The sequence below is a fragment of the Artibeus jamaicensis genome, unplaced genomic scaffold (assembly GCF_021234435.1).
Source record: "Artibeus jamaicensis isolate MK-2021 breed Jamaican fruit bat unplaced genomic scaffold, CSHL_Jam_final scaffold_754, whole genome shotgun sequence".
Lineage (NCBI taxonomy): Eukaryota > Metazoa > Chordata > Mammalia > Chiroptera > Phyllostomidae > Artibeus > Artibeus jamaicensis.
This window is the reverse complement of record NW_026522054.1, coordinates 7140518-7153108: the sequence shown is the minus strand read 5'-3', so window position 1 is coordinate 7153108 and position 12591 is coordinate 7140518. Positions and strand designations below refer to the sequence as shown.

The 12591-nt window shown below is 55.1% G+C and overlaps 1 protein-coding gene across 5 annotated transcripts in view; it reads right to left on the bottom strand.

The window, feature by feature from the left end:
- Nucleotides 1-12591, bottom strand: part of NR5A2 (nuclear receptor subfamily 5 group A member 2) — an 81985-nt gene that overhangs the window by 20197 nt on the left and 49197 nt on the right. For all 5 annotated transcript variants that reach the window (XM_037160874.2, XM_037160871.2, XM_037160873.2 and 2 more), the window contains 2 exons: nucleotides 9514-9633; nucleotides 3126-3273 (listed from right to left, as the gene is read on the bottom strand). In XM_037160874.2, coding sequence (XP_037016769.2) covers nucleotides 3126-3273; nucleotides 9514-9633 — 268 coding nt within the window. The remainder of the gene's footprint in view (nucleotides 1-3125; nucleotides 3274-9513; nucleotides 9634-12591) is intronic.

Sequence of the window (12591 nt, the reverse complement as noted above, 5' to 3'; positions counted from 1 at the left end):
TATCACAAACTACTTTGGTAAAGGCTTTGCTTTGGGTTTAGAATGAAATCGGGCCGCCTGTGCCCCTGTGTTCTCAGCACCATTTCCTGAGCCCCCAGGTGATTGCCCAGCGCTGTGCTGGGAGCCTGGGATTGACAGAAAGAAGCCCAAGAGAGACGGAGTCCCCAGCGGGAGCCCTCCTGCCCAGAAGCACTCAGAGAGCTGAGCAGAGTCCACCCACTGCTGGTGACTCAGCCTGGAGCGAGGGCTGCGTCCCAGGCTGGGAAACCCCTCAGTGAAAGGAACCATCGCCGCGACTATCTCTTGGACCTGACTGGGGACGAGGAATTATCTCCAGGGGTCCTGGCTGGTCGGGAAACACAGTGACTCACAGCAGGTCAAGGCTGTTCAAGGGGAAACAGGATGTGACAGGCCCCCCCGGGGCTGCCTCTAGCCACTGGGGACGTGCAAGAGCCCCGCCATGTCCAGCCATTGGGTCTCCAGGCTAAGAAGACTCAAGTGCTGGAGGAACATCTGAGTTGGCCAAGTCCGGTCACTCAAGGCACGTCGGCCACATTGGTGTCCCCGACGGCTTCGATTCGGGACAGCAGGTTCAGATGCTGCGGTACGAACCTGGGGGCTGCTCCCCAGCTCTGCTTGTTTTCTGGGGACCCAGGGGCAGGAATCTGACCACACCCTATCTCCTCTCACCAAATCTACTGCAAAACACACCTTCATCTCTCACCCGGGGTGGGCGGTGCTGTGCAGCCCTCTCTCACCCCTGCCCTGGCCCCTGAGGGGTCAGCGAGGCTGGGTTGGGATCACACGTTTTGGGGTCCAGACATGGGGAGCAAGGTTTGGGGACAGCAGATCCTGGCTTTGGACCTGGGCTTGGCTTTTGAGGTCAAGCAGCCACTTGCGGGCTAGCCCAGGGACCTGAGGGTTCAGCGCCCATGTATTTCAACCAAGTTGTCCCTCCCAGGCCAAGATTGATTATTTTTTTGTTTCTAGAATGGAGGAAAAAGTCTTCCCTTCACAAACTGGGAACTATGCTAACTTTACTACTTAATATGGTGTATCTGCTTCTTTAAAAATAAACTCTTGGCTAAAACTATTTATCTCTTTTCTGAAAGCTGTGCTTTTCTTTCTTCTTTAAATACTAGGCAGAGTTTTAAGGGGCTTCCAGGCTAGTAAGTCACTGGTGCCTGGGCTGCTGAGACAGTCACATGCATTAGACAGCAGAAGGGATGGTAGACACACTCATTCAACAGGAGAAGGGATGGTAGACACAGGCATTCAACTGGAGAAGGGATGGTAGGCACATGGCCCCATCGCTCTGGAAAGCCAGGCATGAGGTTCAGTGCTCCCCGAATTCTGGGGTATTGACAGAGAATATAATAATTTTGAAAGATGATGACGGGAAGATAAAAGTGATGAAAACCGAACCTGGTTCACGATTCCCCCCTACTTCTCCAAAGGCCATGCAGTGATCCAACTAATTTAAAATACCACTGATGGGTGATAACTAAAAGTATTTTACCACAGAGCTGCTGGAAGATTTCTTACCCAGAGATGCAAACACACAAACCGAAGAGACGAATCTCTCGTCATAACCCAGAACAGTCTAGGCGACTGCAGCTAGCAGGGCTGCGCCATCGTCCTCTTGGTTTATCTAAAATCTGTTCTTGGGTAGAAGACGGAGACTTGCTTGGCTAGGGCTTCCCCGTTTATTGTGGTCACTGTGGAAACCACACAGGACTCAGCCTAGATGTTGTAAACCTTTGAACACCACATCTATAAAACTCCGTTGTCTCTTCAAATTTTCAGCAACATTTCTCTCCTCTATATTTACCACATTTTCCAAAATATAAAAATGTTCTTTCTACTTTACATGTTGACTACATGTGAAAAATTAACTCCGGTTCTATTACTTCCAAGTATTCTTTTATGTCGTGCACGGACGTCAAGGAGAATTTTCCAACCGAAGCACCGAGTTGGGAGAGTGGACACATCTGTTTTACGTTGCAGTTTGTTTTATTTTATTTCTCAGGATATGAATTCACAACTATCTTATAACTGAAGACTAAAGAAAAAACATATGTTGGTAAATCTGATTTCTGCATTTTTTCATTCAAGGGAAGTTGCCTCCCTCAGCCGTCTGCCAATAAGTAATAAATGGACTTGGCAAAAAGTTTATTTAAGTTGGCTTTATTAAGCCAGGAAAGTGCAGAAATCAAGTCTGGGACCGGCAGAAAAATCTGTTCCTTTGAAGTCAATAAAAATCCATCTCCTTAATCCTTTTTTTATTGCAAGGAGTGGTGATTTTTCTCATCTGACTCACCGAGAACCTTGATTTGGCTAATCGGTCTTGCTTTGTTATCTTCCTCCTCCCAAGCTTCCCCAACAGCGAGTCCCTCCCCCTGACAAGGGCCACCTTCGGCACGTGCACAGTGGCCCCTCTGGTCATAACCGCTCTCCAGTTCACCCTCATGGAGACTGACGGCGCAGGTTCCTAATTACTATCCATCTTGACAAGAATAAACACAGCAGCAGGCGGCAAGCTAAAACGCAAGACTCATGGAGACAACCCACAAACAAATGACAGAAAGATGGCTCGGATCTGATGCCATCTCTCTTTCCCAAGCTGTCTCCGTTACACCTTCTGTCACAACTTCCCGTGACTGCCGCCTCCCCGGTATGACCACTAAGGAAGAAAAATCAGGACCCCCGCCTCCTAACTCCCCTTCCACACCCCAACCTGCCCACTGCGGCATTCTAGTCACAGTGGACGATTTGACAGTTTGGAAAGAAGGGCATGATCTTGATAGCACAAAAACAGGTACGAGCCCTGGCTGGTGTGGCTCAGTGGATTGAGCACAATAGGCCTGAGAACCAAAGGATTGTGGTTCGATCCCCAGTCAGGGCACATGCCTGGGTTGCAGGCCAGTTCCCAGTGGGGGACACGTGAGAGGCAACCACACACTGATATTTCTCTCCCTCTCTCCTTCCCTTCCCCTCTAAAGATAAATGAATAAAATCTTTAAAAACAAACAAACAAAAAACATGCACGAAATTGAAGACACGCAGAGCCCGGGAGCCCGCCGTGACGTCTGGCTGGACGCGGCAATGAGGACGAGATTCCTTACCTAAGCTAAAGAGCACCAAGAATTTCAGACACACGAACTCCCGCTGGTCGAACTGGAGAGAGCGCAGCTTGGCCACCAGCTCCTGGGCATGGCTCATGAGGTTGTTCAGGGTGGTCCCAGCCTGCGATGCTATCATAGCGTAATCCACCTGCAACACAGAATGACGGTCGAGCTCAGGAAGGCACAGTTCCCTCGAGCCCTTGCCCACTTGTGATGCGGACTTGTAACAGGTGGCTTTCCCCAGACAAGGAGCTGAAGACACATTGTATCATTAGAAAAGGAACCGCAATGAGTCTGATGGGTCTAATTGTCTTATAGCTTTGGAGAGAATAGTTTTTTACTAAATTACATATCTATATCTCTTTTCTATTGTGAAATTGCATTATCACACAGGATTAAGACATTACGTCTCATGAACAAGTTCAAAGACATTGTCCATGAAAAGCGAGTTCATTCAACACAGCATTCTGAGCACACAGTGCTTGGTGTAAATGAGCCCTCGAGGAATAGGGAGGCGGAAATACCTTTCTATTCAGAGACTCTGTTTCAAAGACCTCATAGATCGCATGCTTGTGGGCACTGACAGCGTCCCAGTTACATTGTTTCAAAGCGTGTGGCTTCCTACAAAGCTACAAGGACTGTTGCCACGTGATTTCGGATACATTTCTCTCTAGAGACAGCCACGGTCTTGTTTCTAAGGAGAATTTCTCGACTGAGGAAACAAAACAAAAAAAAGGCTTATGTTCTTTCTTGTCAGAACTGATGCCGCGATGCACCAATCTGGGGTTATTCACGGGGACACAGGAGGTCGCTTTTCTGATAACAAGATGTTGGGCTGGTCGTCAGTGACCAGTTACAGTCTAACAGGAAAGCCCCGCCGGTACCTGGCGTGCCCCCCTTCTTCGCCGCTGTGCTCTCGGGCACACGCCTCTTTCAGGTGTGTTTAATATTGCAGAGGCAGCAAATCTGTCTGGGAGGCGAGGGCTCGTGTGCCAGTCAGCTGGAGCAGGCTGTATGAAATTTTTATATGTATTGACATTTCATTACCATAATTGACTGCGCTCGCCTGTCTAGGAACCAGCACGGGCCGCCTCCCGAGCAGGCCGGCTGGTCCCCGGAGGAGAATTTGCAATTAAAAACGAGGCAGAATGGATTTTGTTTTTATTGTGTAAATATGATGAGTTGAATTTTCAACTTTACTGAGAGAACCCTGGGTGTGCAGAAACACTCTTCAAGAGTGAGAAAAATTATGAGTCCGTGGAAAGACGACCCCCAGAGGTGTCAATCAGTTTGTGCAGAGTCAACGAGGCATGAAAACGCCGCCGTGCGTGTGCCCGCCGGGGGGGGGGGGCTGCCTGCCCTGGGGCGCCTGTGGCTTCCGTCCCGGACGCCTGCGCATCGGGGGTCCTAGGGGCGCCTTCAACTTCTGTCTCCAGTGTGTGAAGGAGGAGCCTTGAGCTGGGAGCAGGTGGACCCTGGGGGCCCCCAGTGGTCAACTGCCCGGCACAAAAGGCCAGGTTGGCGATCCTTTTGCCAGTTCCCTTACAGAAATGTCCACTCCAAGGAAGGTTTTCCTGTGTAAAGTGGTGCCTGCGCTCTGCATCTCTCGGGAACTGTTCTTGCTCTAACGGCTCCAGATCAGGGTGACAGAGACCCTGCAGAAGCAAACAGGATGGGACAGTGGAGGACAGTCGGGGCCGCAGAGGTGGAACGAGCCCCGGAAACAGCAGCGCAAGACCTTGGCCAAGGGCAAGTCATCCGACGTCTCTGCCCCTCAGAGCTCCCGGAAAAAGGCTGTGAAGCCAGATGGTGATGAGGCTTCTCCCCTCCTGTGATTCTCAGGGAGGGGAGCAGTGGGAACAGCGGGGAAGGTGGCTGTTCAGAGCCACCAGGCTGGGGAAGGTGCCCCAACACCACAGACATGCTGGCGTTAACTTGGCGGTGAAGACGGAGTCCGCCCGGTTTGTGTGCCGTTGCGACAGGTGTGCCGTAAGTTCAAACCCTAGATCCTCACACTTACAGAGTAGTGCCCTGTAACTGCAGAGAGCCTAACTAGCCGATTTTCCTGTGACGAGATGGGTCCGTTCAAACTTGAGGAGCGTGGTGTTCTGGAGAGCGTGAAGGAACAGGCGTAACCGCTCCAGGCTCCTCTGTGCGGTGGCTGTTGCACGGGCCCAGTGCCTGGTGGGGCGGACTCAGGAACCCACGGGCGCACCAGCACCTTCCGAGCTGGACATGCGTTTACATACCGACCGGAGAGCCCAGACACGCTTGTTATTAAACGGGGGCTCCGATAACACTGCCCTCGAGGATAATTTATCAAATTCCGAGGCTCCGAAGGAGGCCACGCGATGTATTTGCAGACCAGTGCCCACGGCCACGCCGTCCTCACGTTTTATTGCAAACGTAATTACATTCTCGTCGTCGAAGGCAGAGTGCGCGCCCGTCTCAGGGGACGCTGGCCTTGCCTTTTATGTACTTAGTAAAATTAATCGATCGCCTTCTTTCCCGTCGTCTGCGCGCCCCGAGACTCGAGGCGGGGATGGGAGAGATACCGGCGGCTGGTGTCGTTCTCTTCCGATGAATTCACCCATCGTGAGCGTAGGAACGGCGTGAGCTAAATGGCTTTCGGTTCTAACAGCCGAGACTTTTGATGAGTTGAATGTTGTAAGATGCCTGTCATTTTAACACGGTCCGCCCTAGTAGAACACAGTAAGTCGCCGGCAGACCTGAGGGTGATGTGACAGTGGCTGGTCATTAGCTACGATGTGAAAGACTAAAAGCGGTCTCAACACAGAGTGTCTGTTGTATCTTGTGTATGTTTTGGGTGTACTTAGTTCTACAGTGTTGGGTGGAAATGGATCCTTGCCATAATTGTAGGACACCACACACACAGAATTGGTCTGATGATGCTTTACTGTTTCTGACCATCGTTACTTCCTTTTTGGGTGACCAGGTTATTTAGTAGGTACTTATATGGATGCCTGCTTACGAGACAGAGTGAAAACACAGTAGCTGACTTTCGTCCTGGCTGGTGTGGCTCAGTGGACTGAGTGTTTGCCTGCGAACCAAAAGGTTGCAGGTTTGAATCCTGGTCGGGGCGTGTGCCTGTCTTGTGGGCCAGGTCTCCAGTTGGGGGCATGCGAGAGGCAACCACACACTGATGTTTCTCTCCCTCTCCTTCTCTCTCCCTTCTCCTCTCTCTGAAAATAAATAAATAAATCTAACAAAAAAAGAACCCATGCAAATAAACATTTTCAGCTGTTCAGAAGGGATCGTCACAGGGCCATGGAGAAAAGTCTCGAAGCGAACCTGGAAATTTGCGATGAGTGACCAGGGAGTGCTTCTGGTTGAACCTGAGAAGGGGGTGGGTTCGAGTTCAAGTTTTGCCCAGCAGTTCCTTGTCACCTAGCCTCGGGAGGGGGACAGTGGTCAGCGCCCCCACCCCCCTGGGGATAAGGCACCCAGACAGGTTCGAAGGCCCCTCAGATTCTCCAGGACCTTCCTCCTCAGCCCCTTCCTCCCAGCTCAGCTGAGCCGGGCCGCGGGGCCCACCTGGGGGAGCCTGGGGGCCCGGCCCCAGCCAGTGGGGTGGGTCATACCCATTATAGTGCCAGGTGGGGAGCAGAGTCCAGGGCTTCCCCTCCACATCTGCACGTCCCTTCACCGACTGGCGGTCAGACACGGCCTCAGACCACACGGGAGTCATCCCCGCCCGGGCAGTGGGTGGTCGGGTGTTCTGCACGCTTCTTAGAAATCACGCCGTTTAACTTTTCCCTGTGAGAGTGCTGTGCTGATTTCACAGGACCCGTCAGAGAAACAGGCTTCTGTCCTGGCTTCACAGCTCACATGCTGCACAAATCCCGGCCAGGGGGTCGACGTGCCTCTGTGACAGATGGGGAACTCGATTTAGGAAAGTAAGAACCCCCCCAGCATGTTTACTCTAAAGCCTGGGAGAGAACCCAGCAGAAATGGCTGATTTGGGGAGGTGGCATTAGGAAAGACCCCCCATTTTTAAGGGGATTTATTGCTGCAGGAGCCTGGTGGTGTCTAAGCCTCGCGAGAAGGAGCCGGAGGTGGCAGGTGGGTGGGATGAGGTGTGGGGGCAGACACCCTGGGTCTTGAGGCCGAGTTAACTCGTTTTCATCGAGCAATTGGGTTGGGGATACATTCAGTCCCAAGTCAGTCCACGCAGCTGGAGTTTATCACGAGCCCGACACCCTCAGCATGACCCAGGTGTCGTGGGGCTATGAAAGGTGTCCAGCACCTGGGTGAAAATTCCTTCCTCCCCCTTTGCTTTGGAACGCCCTCATTGTCCTTTCCATCTCAGAAATCGCAGACAGCGCAGAGATCTCTTGAAAATGTTTTATCCCGCTGGTTCCGTGAAAGGCGAGACTTGCTTCAGTAAATGGGAACAGCTGGTGGAAGGAGCCCTTGCTAGGCTACCCACCTGGGCCAGGTGGGAAAGGGCAGGTGGGGCGGCGACGGAGATGCGGCTCCGTTGGAAAGCGCGTGCGCCTAGTCGGTCGTATCGTAGGAACTAGGCAGCGTGCCAGCAGCACGCAGGTGGTCACTTCGTGCGCATCTTAAACATCGGGTCCCTCGGTGCACCTGCAACTAACATGGCGTTTAACGTCAACTGTCATTTTAAAATAGTCTTTGAGAAAAGCGTGGTGGGGGAGCAGCCCTAGGCTGCAGGGGCCCGTGAGGAGGGGACCCCTCCCCCCAGCGGTGGGGGCCGAGCCCCGGGCAGCAGCGGCCCAGGCAGGAGACCACAAATAGCATCTGTGCCTGGGCTGTTCTTGGTTCGGAACAGAAAGACAAGAAATGCACTTTCTCTACTTTTTAAATGGTAATTACGCCTGCCCAGGGGCAGCACTTAAGGGAAAATGAAATGTGAAATAAGGAATATTTCTAAAGAGCCGGAATGGAAGTGCTCTGGGAGAGAATGGCAGAGCCCATTTCGTTTCTGAAACTCGGAAGGAAATGAAATCACATTAATTTGTGGGCTGAGTCCCGTCCTCCTAATGCAGCTCCGAGCTCGGTGAGGGTGGGAGGGGGCTGGGAGGCAGAGCCGTGAGACTCTGGAAATGGGTACGTTCCCTGCAAAGACAGGGGTCACGGGGCGGGAGCCCCAAGCCAACCCTGGGGAGCACGGCCAGGCGGCCCCACGGAGGCTCCGCTCCCTAATCTAGCAGCTTTCCCCAGCAGAGACCCAGAAAGCAGGGGCCGGTGGCCACAAAGAGGCTGGAACGGACTCAGTTTGCAGCACCCCAGGAACGGCGCTTGCCTTTCATCGGATTGGGAAAACACGACGTATTTATAATGGCAGACGGCGTGGAGACAGCCTCTTGCTCCCAGAGTTTCTCAGCACAGCAGCGTTTACGGCTGCTGTCCTGGCGCCAGGTACAGGACGGCCGAAGTGTGGCTGAACGCCACAGCAACGGCTGAGCAGGGACAGTGCCCCCCACGGAGAGGCCCCCGGTGTCCTGTGTGTGTATTTTGGTGACAGCTCAGTCACAGGAGGGGGGGTCAGAAATACGAGGGCATGGCCCGGTCCCTTGAGGTTGGAAAGGGTTCCCCTGAGCCGGTGTCCTCTGCCCCAGACACCCACCCAGCCAGCCGTCTCCCCTCCGTCAGGTCTGTGCTGACGTCCCTTTCTGCGGTGACCCTTTTCTGTTCTCTTCACCAGCACCCTGGCCTCTGCGAAGGTCCAGGTCCGTTTATGGGGGTTATTTGCTGCCTGCCCGCTGCTCCCTGAGACAACCCCGATTTCCAGGAGGGCGCCGTCCTTCCTGTCTACCCGCGAACACGTGCCGAAGCCCCAGAACAGAGCGCCCCACAAACAGTTGTTCACAGCACAGGGAACTCTTCAAAAAGCAGCAGGAACCAGCAGCAACTTCTTCTTCCCACCTTCCTGTTGAATGACACCCTGTTCTGGACGACGCCCCCCGACCCTCCTCGCTCCCCTGCCGGGAGGCTGAACACGCGGATTGTATGTGGCATCTGAGCCCGCCCCTTCCACCCACGTGAACCCAGAGCTTCAGGGTTCCACGGTTGACACGGTTTTCTAGTCGCCAACACACAAATGAAACAAGTAGAAGAAGCTCCAGGAAGAAACCCTGGGTCCCCTCGATCTCTTTGGCTTAGCGATCATTTTGACCCTGTGCAGCCCGGCAGGCCGGCTGCGGCCGTGTCTCTGAGATTCCGTCTGCCCGGTCAAGTTCAACCGTAACCTCTGGGGCAGGAACACGGTGCACCAGTCAGCCTTCTCCATTCCCCGAAGCGCATCTCGCCCTTTATAGCACAAGAGCACTCCTGACCCAGTTACGTCCCTGCCGTTCCGAACATGCTTAATAAAAAGACACTGTTTGGTCTCCGCACTCACTTGTTGCCCGGTAACCAGGAAGATGCACCCTTCCTTCCCGTGGACCACCTGCCGGTAAACGTGGTCGAGAATCAGGAGCTCACTCCAGCAGTTCTGAAGCAGCTTCATCTGGTCGTCCACCTGCAGCAGAGACAGAAAAGCCGACACGGTTACCCCCACGCTGCTGTTTTCCCACAGTTTCTCTGCATCAGAGAGCCCCCCAGAAGCAGGGGGGGTCCCCACCAATGGCCACCAAAGCGGGGATGCTCAGAGTTTACAACATCACTCCTGAAAATCATCATCTCATCCAGGCAAATACTTTTTTGTCCACGTAGAAGTACTTAACGCTAAGTATTTACAATCGGCGAGTTGCTGGGAAAAGTCGCTTCAGGACATCGGTCTGCCTGACGTGAACAGAACTGGTAGAGTCTCCTGGTGGGGGTGCAGGCGCCCGCCCTCCATACCCGCCCCTGGAACGGCCCCGGGTAGCTCGTGCGCATGGGTCTGGAGGTTAACTCACAGAATCGAGGCGGACCCCCACCAGCTGCCCACCCGGAGGATTTATACAGAGGACAGCTAGCCTCACAGCCCCAGGGACTTTGGAGGTGGGGGACACCCTGCCACTGTTGGCAAAACCAAGTGTCCAGGTTGTGCCAGACTCTGCGCAGAGCAGGGCGGGCCTGCGGCTCCCTGGCCGGCTCCTGTGTCCGCAAACAGCGCCTGGTGAGGCTGTGGATCTGAGTCCCAGGACGCACCCTGGGAGTGAGCAGACCCGGTGCCCCTAGGGTCCCAGGGAGGGTCGGCGGCCGCCCCAGCGCCGCCTCCGCTCACGCACCAGCCTCTCTCCAGGTCATGTTAGGAGTCACTGGAATTTTAGAAACCACGTAAACCTGACTCACTTTTAACACATTCTCTTGGAAGAGGCCACACTGTGCCACTCTGGATAAAACAGAGCTGGATGAGTCTTAGGATGGCTCCCCTTGCACATTAGCGGCGGCACGGCCCTGCGGCTCTTTCCATGAGTCAGTGACCCAGGGACCATGGTCCCCAGCCCCTGTGGTCCCCAGCCCTGAGCTCAGCGCTGTGACAAGGATTAGAGGCGCAGCCCTGTGGTCTCTACCTGTGAGGGCCGGGCTGGGCCCTGCCTTCTCTGAGCCAGCCTCTCCACCTGAACCCACGAGACGGTTCTCATCACGAGGTGGGAGCGCAATGGTGGGTGCAGACCCCTTCGTGGGGTGTGAAACTGTACACACTGAATGGACACACGTGCCCCGTTCGACGTGTCAACAGGACCGTGGAGGTCGCAGCGACAGCCAGGCCCTGTGATCGGGAGGGCCTCAGGTGGACACCTCCGCCAGCTGGTCTGTCCCCACCCACAGAGGTCTCTTTGTTCAGTACATAGACGTGCGAGGGCCAGGCCTGGGCTCAGCGCCGTCCCCTCCCTGTGATGCCGCCACTCGGGGGCGATGGTCAGTGCCAGGCACTGCTCCTTGTTTCTGGGGAAGGTCTCCAGGGGGTTGTGTGGTGTCGTGGGTGGGACTCGGGCAGCCAGCGGGCACCGCTGCCCCAGAGGCTGGGGGAGCTTTCAGATCAGAGTGCTCAGCTCGCGGCGGGGGGGGGGGGCAGGCACCGTGTTCTCCAGACAGCTGACACCCCCTCCGCGTCGCAGCTGAAGTGTGTGGACCTGGGAGGGCCACTCAGCATCATGACACACGTTTTTCCCTGTGACCTGAAGCTCCAGAGATTTCTTCAGGTCTCTTTTCGGGAGGCCGAAAACACCGCGCTCTGCAATCACCTTCCCCAAAACAGTTACCGCGCAGGTTAATGTCGCCGACAATTTCAAGTCAGGCGGGGGAAAGGGGAGGCCCCGGTGCGTTTAGGGGAACCGGGGGTGTGCCAGTGTGTGGGCCTATTCACACAGCGAGGGCCTGTCTGGTTTCCTCTGTGCAGGTGGAGGACGAAGGAGCCGAGAGTCTGCACCGGCCACACGGGCGGGGAAGGCGAGCACGAGGGACAGGAGGGGCCAGGTCGCAGGCCCCCACCCTCCGTTGGCCCGGAGAGCCCCCAACCTTCACGTGCCACGGAACGCCGGTCCTTCCCATTGCGAGGTAAGAACTGAGGTTTCCCGGCCGCCTGTTCTTTGGGGGTGTTGAACGTTGCAAAGACGGATGCGGTTTGATGTCACGTTCAGAACAGGAGTCAGGGGCACGGTCTTCAGTCCCTGTTCCCGACTCTCTCCCTCGGGAAGGGGGGTGGGGAGAGACCGACCAGTTGTCCTGGAAGGAGGGAAGGCTCCGTTCTCCTGGAGCCTCCAGTGCCTCACTAGGGGCGGACGTGGTCTGGCCCCCTTCTGCCTTACGTGGGCACCTGCTTCCTGCCGTCGGTGCTGTGCTGGGTGGTGTCTGTCCTCACTCCTCCTGGAGGGTCTCTGTGATGGCCTCGTCTGCACAGGTCCTGTGGGGGCGTGGTCACCTGTCTGCATCCCTCGGGTGGGGCTGGAGGACCGGGCGGTCGCCTGTGCAGTGTCTGCCCTGGTGCCGGTGCCGGGCGGAAACGGTGCGTTTTGTAAGAGCTTGTGCAGCAACAGGATGAACGATGGGACAGCCTTCGGTTCTGTGTGTTCCCGCTCTTCCCTGAGCGTCTCTGGCCCGAGTCCCCGGCTGAGCGAGCAGCGGCCGAGGAGGCTCTGGGAGGGCTGCCCTGTGCACGGGACCCTGCACACGGCCACGGGTCTGGACCCACCGTCCTGGGGCCCTGGGTGACACCTTCCTGACCGACTGCACTTTTAACCCCCCTCCTGAGCCGCTGACTCCTATTTCACCACCTTCCGAGGCGGCTTCCAAGCCAACTGTCTGTCTCATCATTTTCCATAATTGGTGATGTCCCATTTTCTGTTCTCTGGACACTGGCGGGGACACAGCTCCGAGGGGCTGTGGGTGACATCGTTTTTGCACATCTCTGAATAAAAGGATGAGGTGGATTTGATGGCCAACTTGTTCCTCATCTCCAGATAAGGAAGGTTGGCGATTTAGAAGATCCTCTTGGGTGGGGCTCCGGAGAAAAACAGCCTGCATCTTGCAGTACATTTTTCACCTGCCC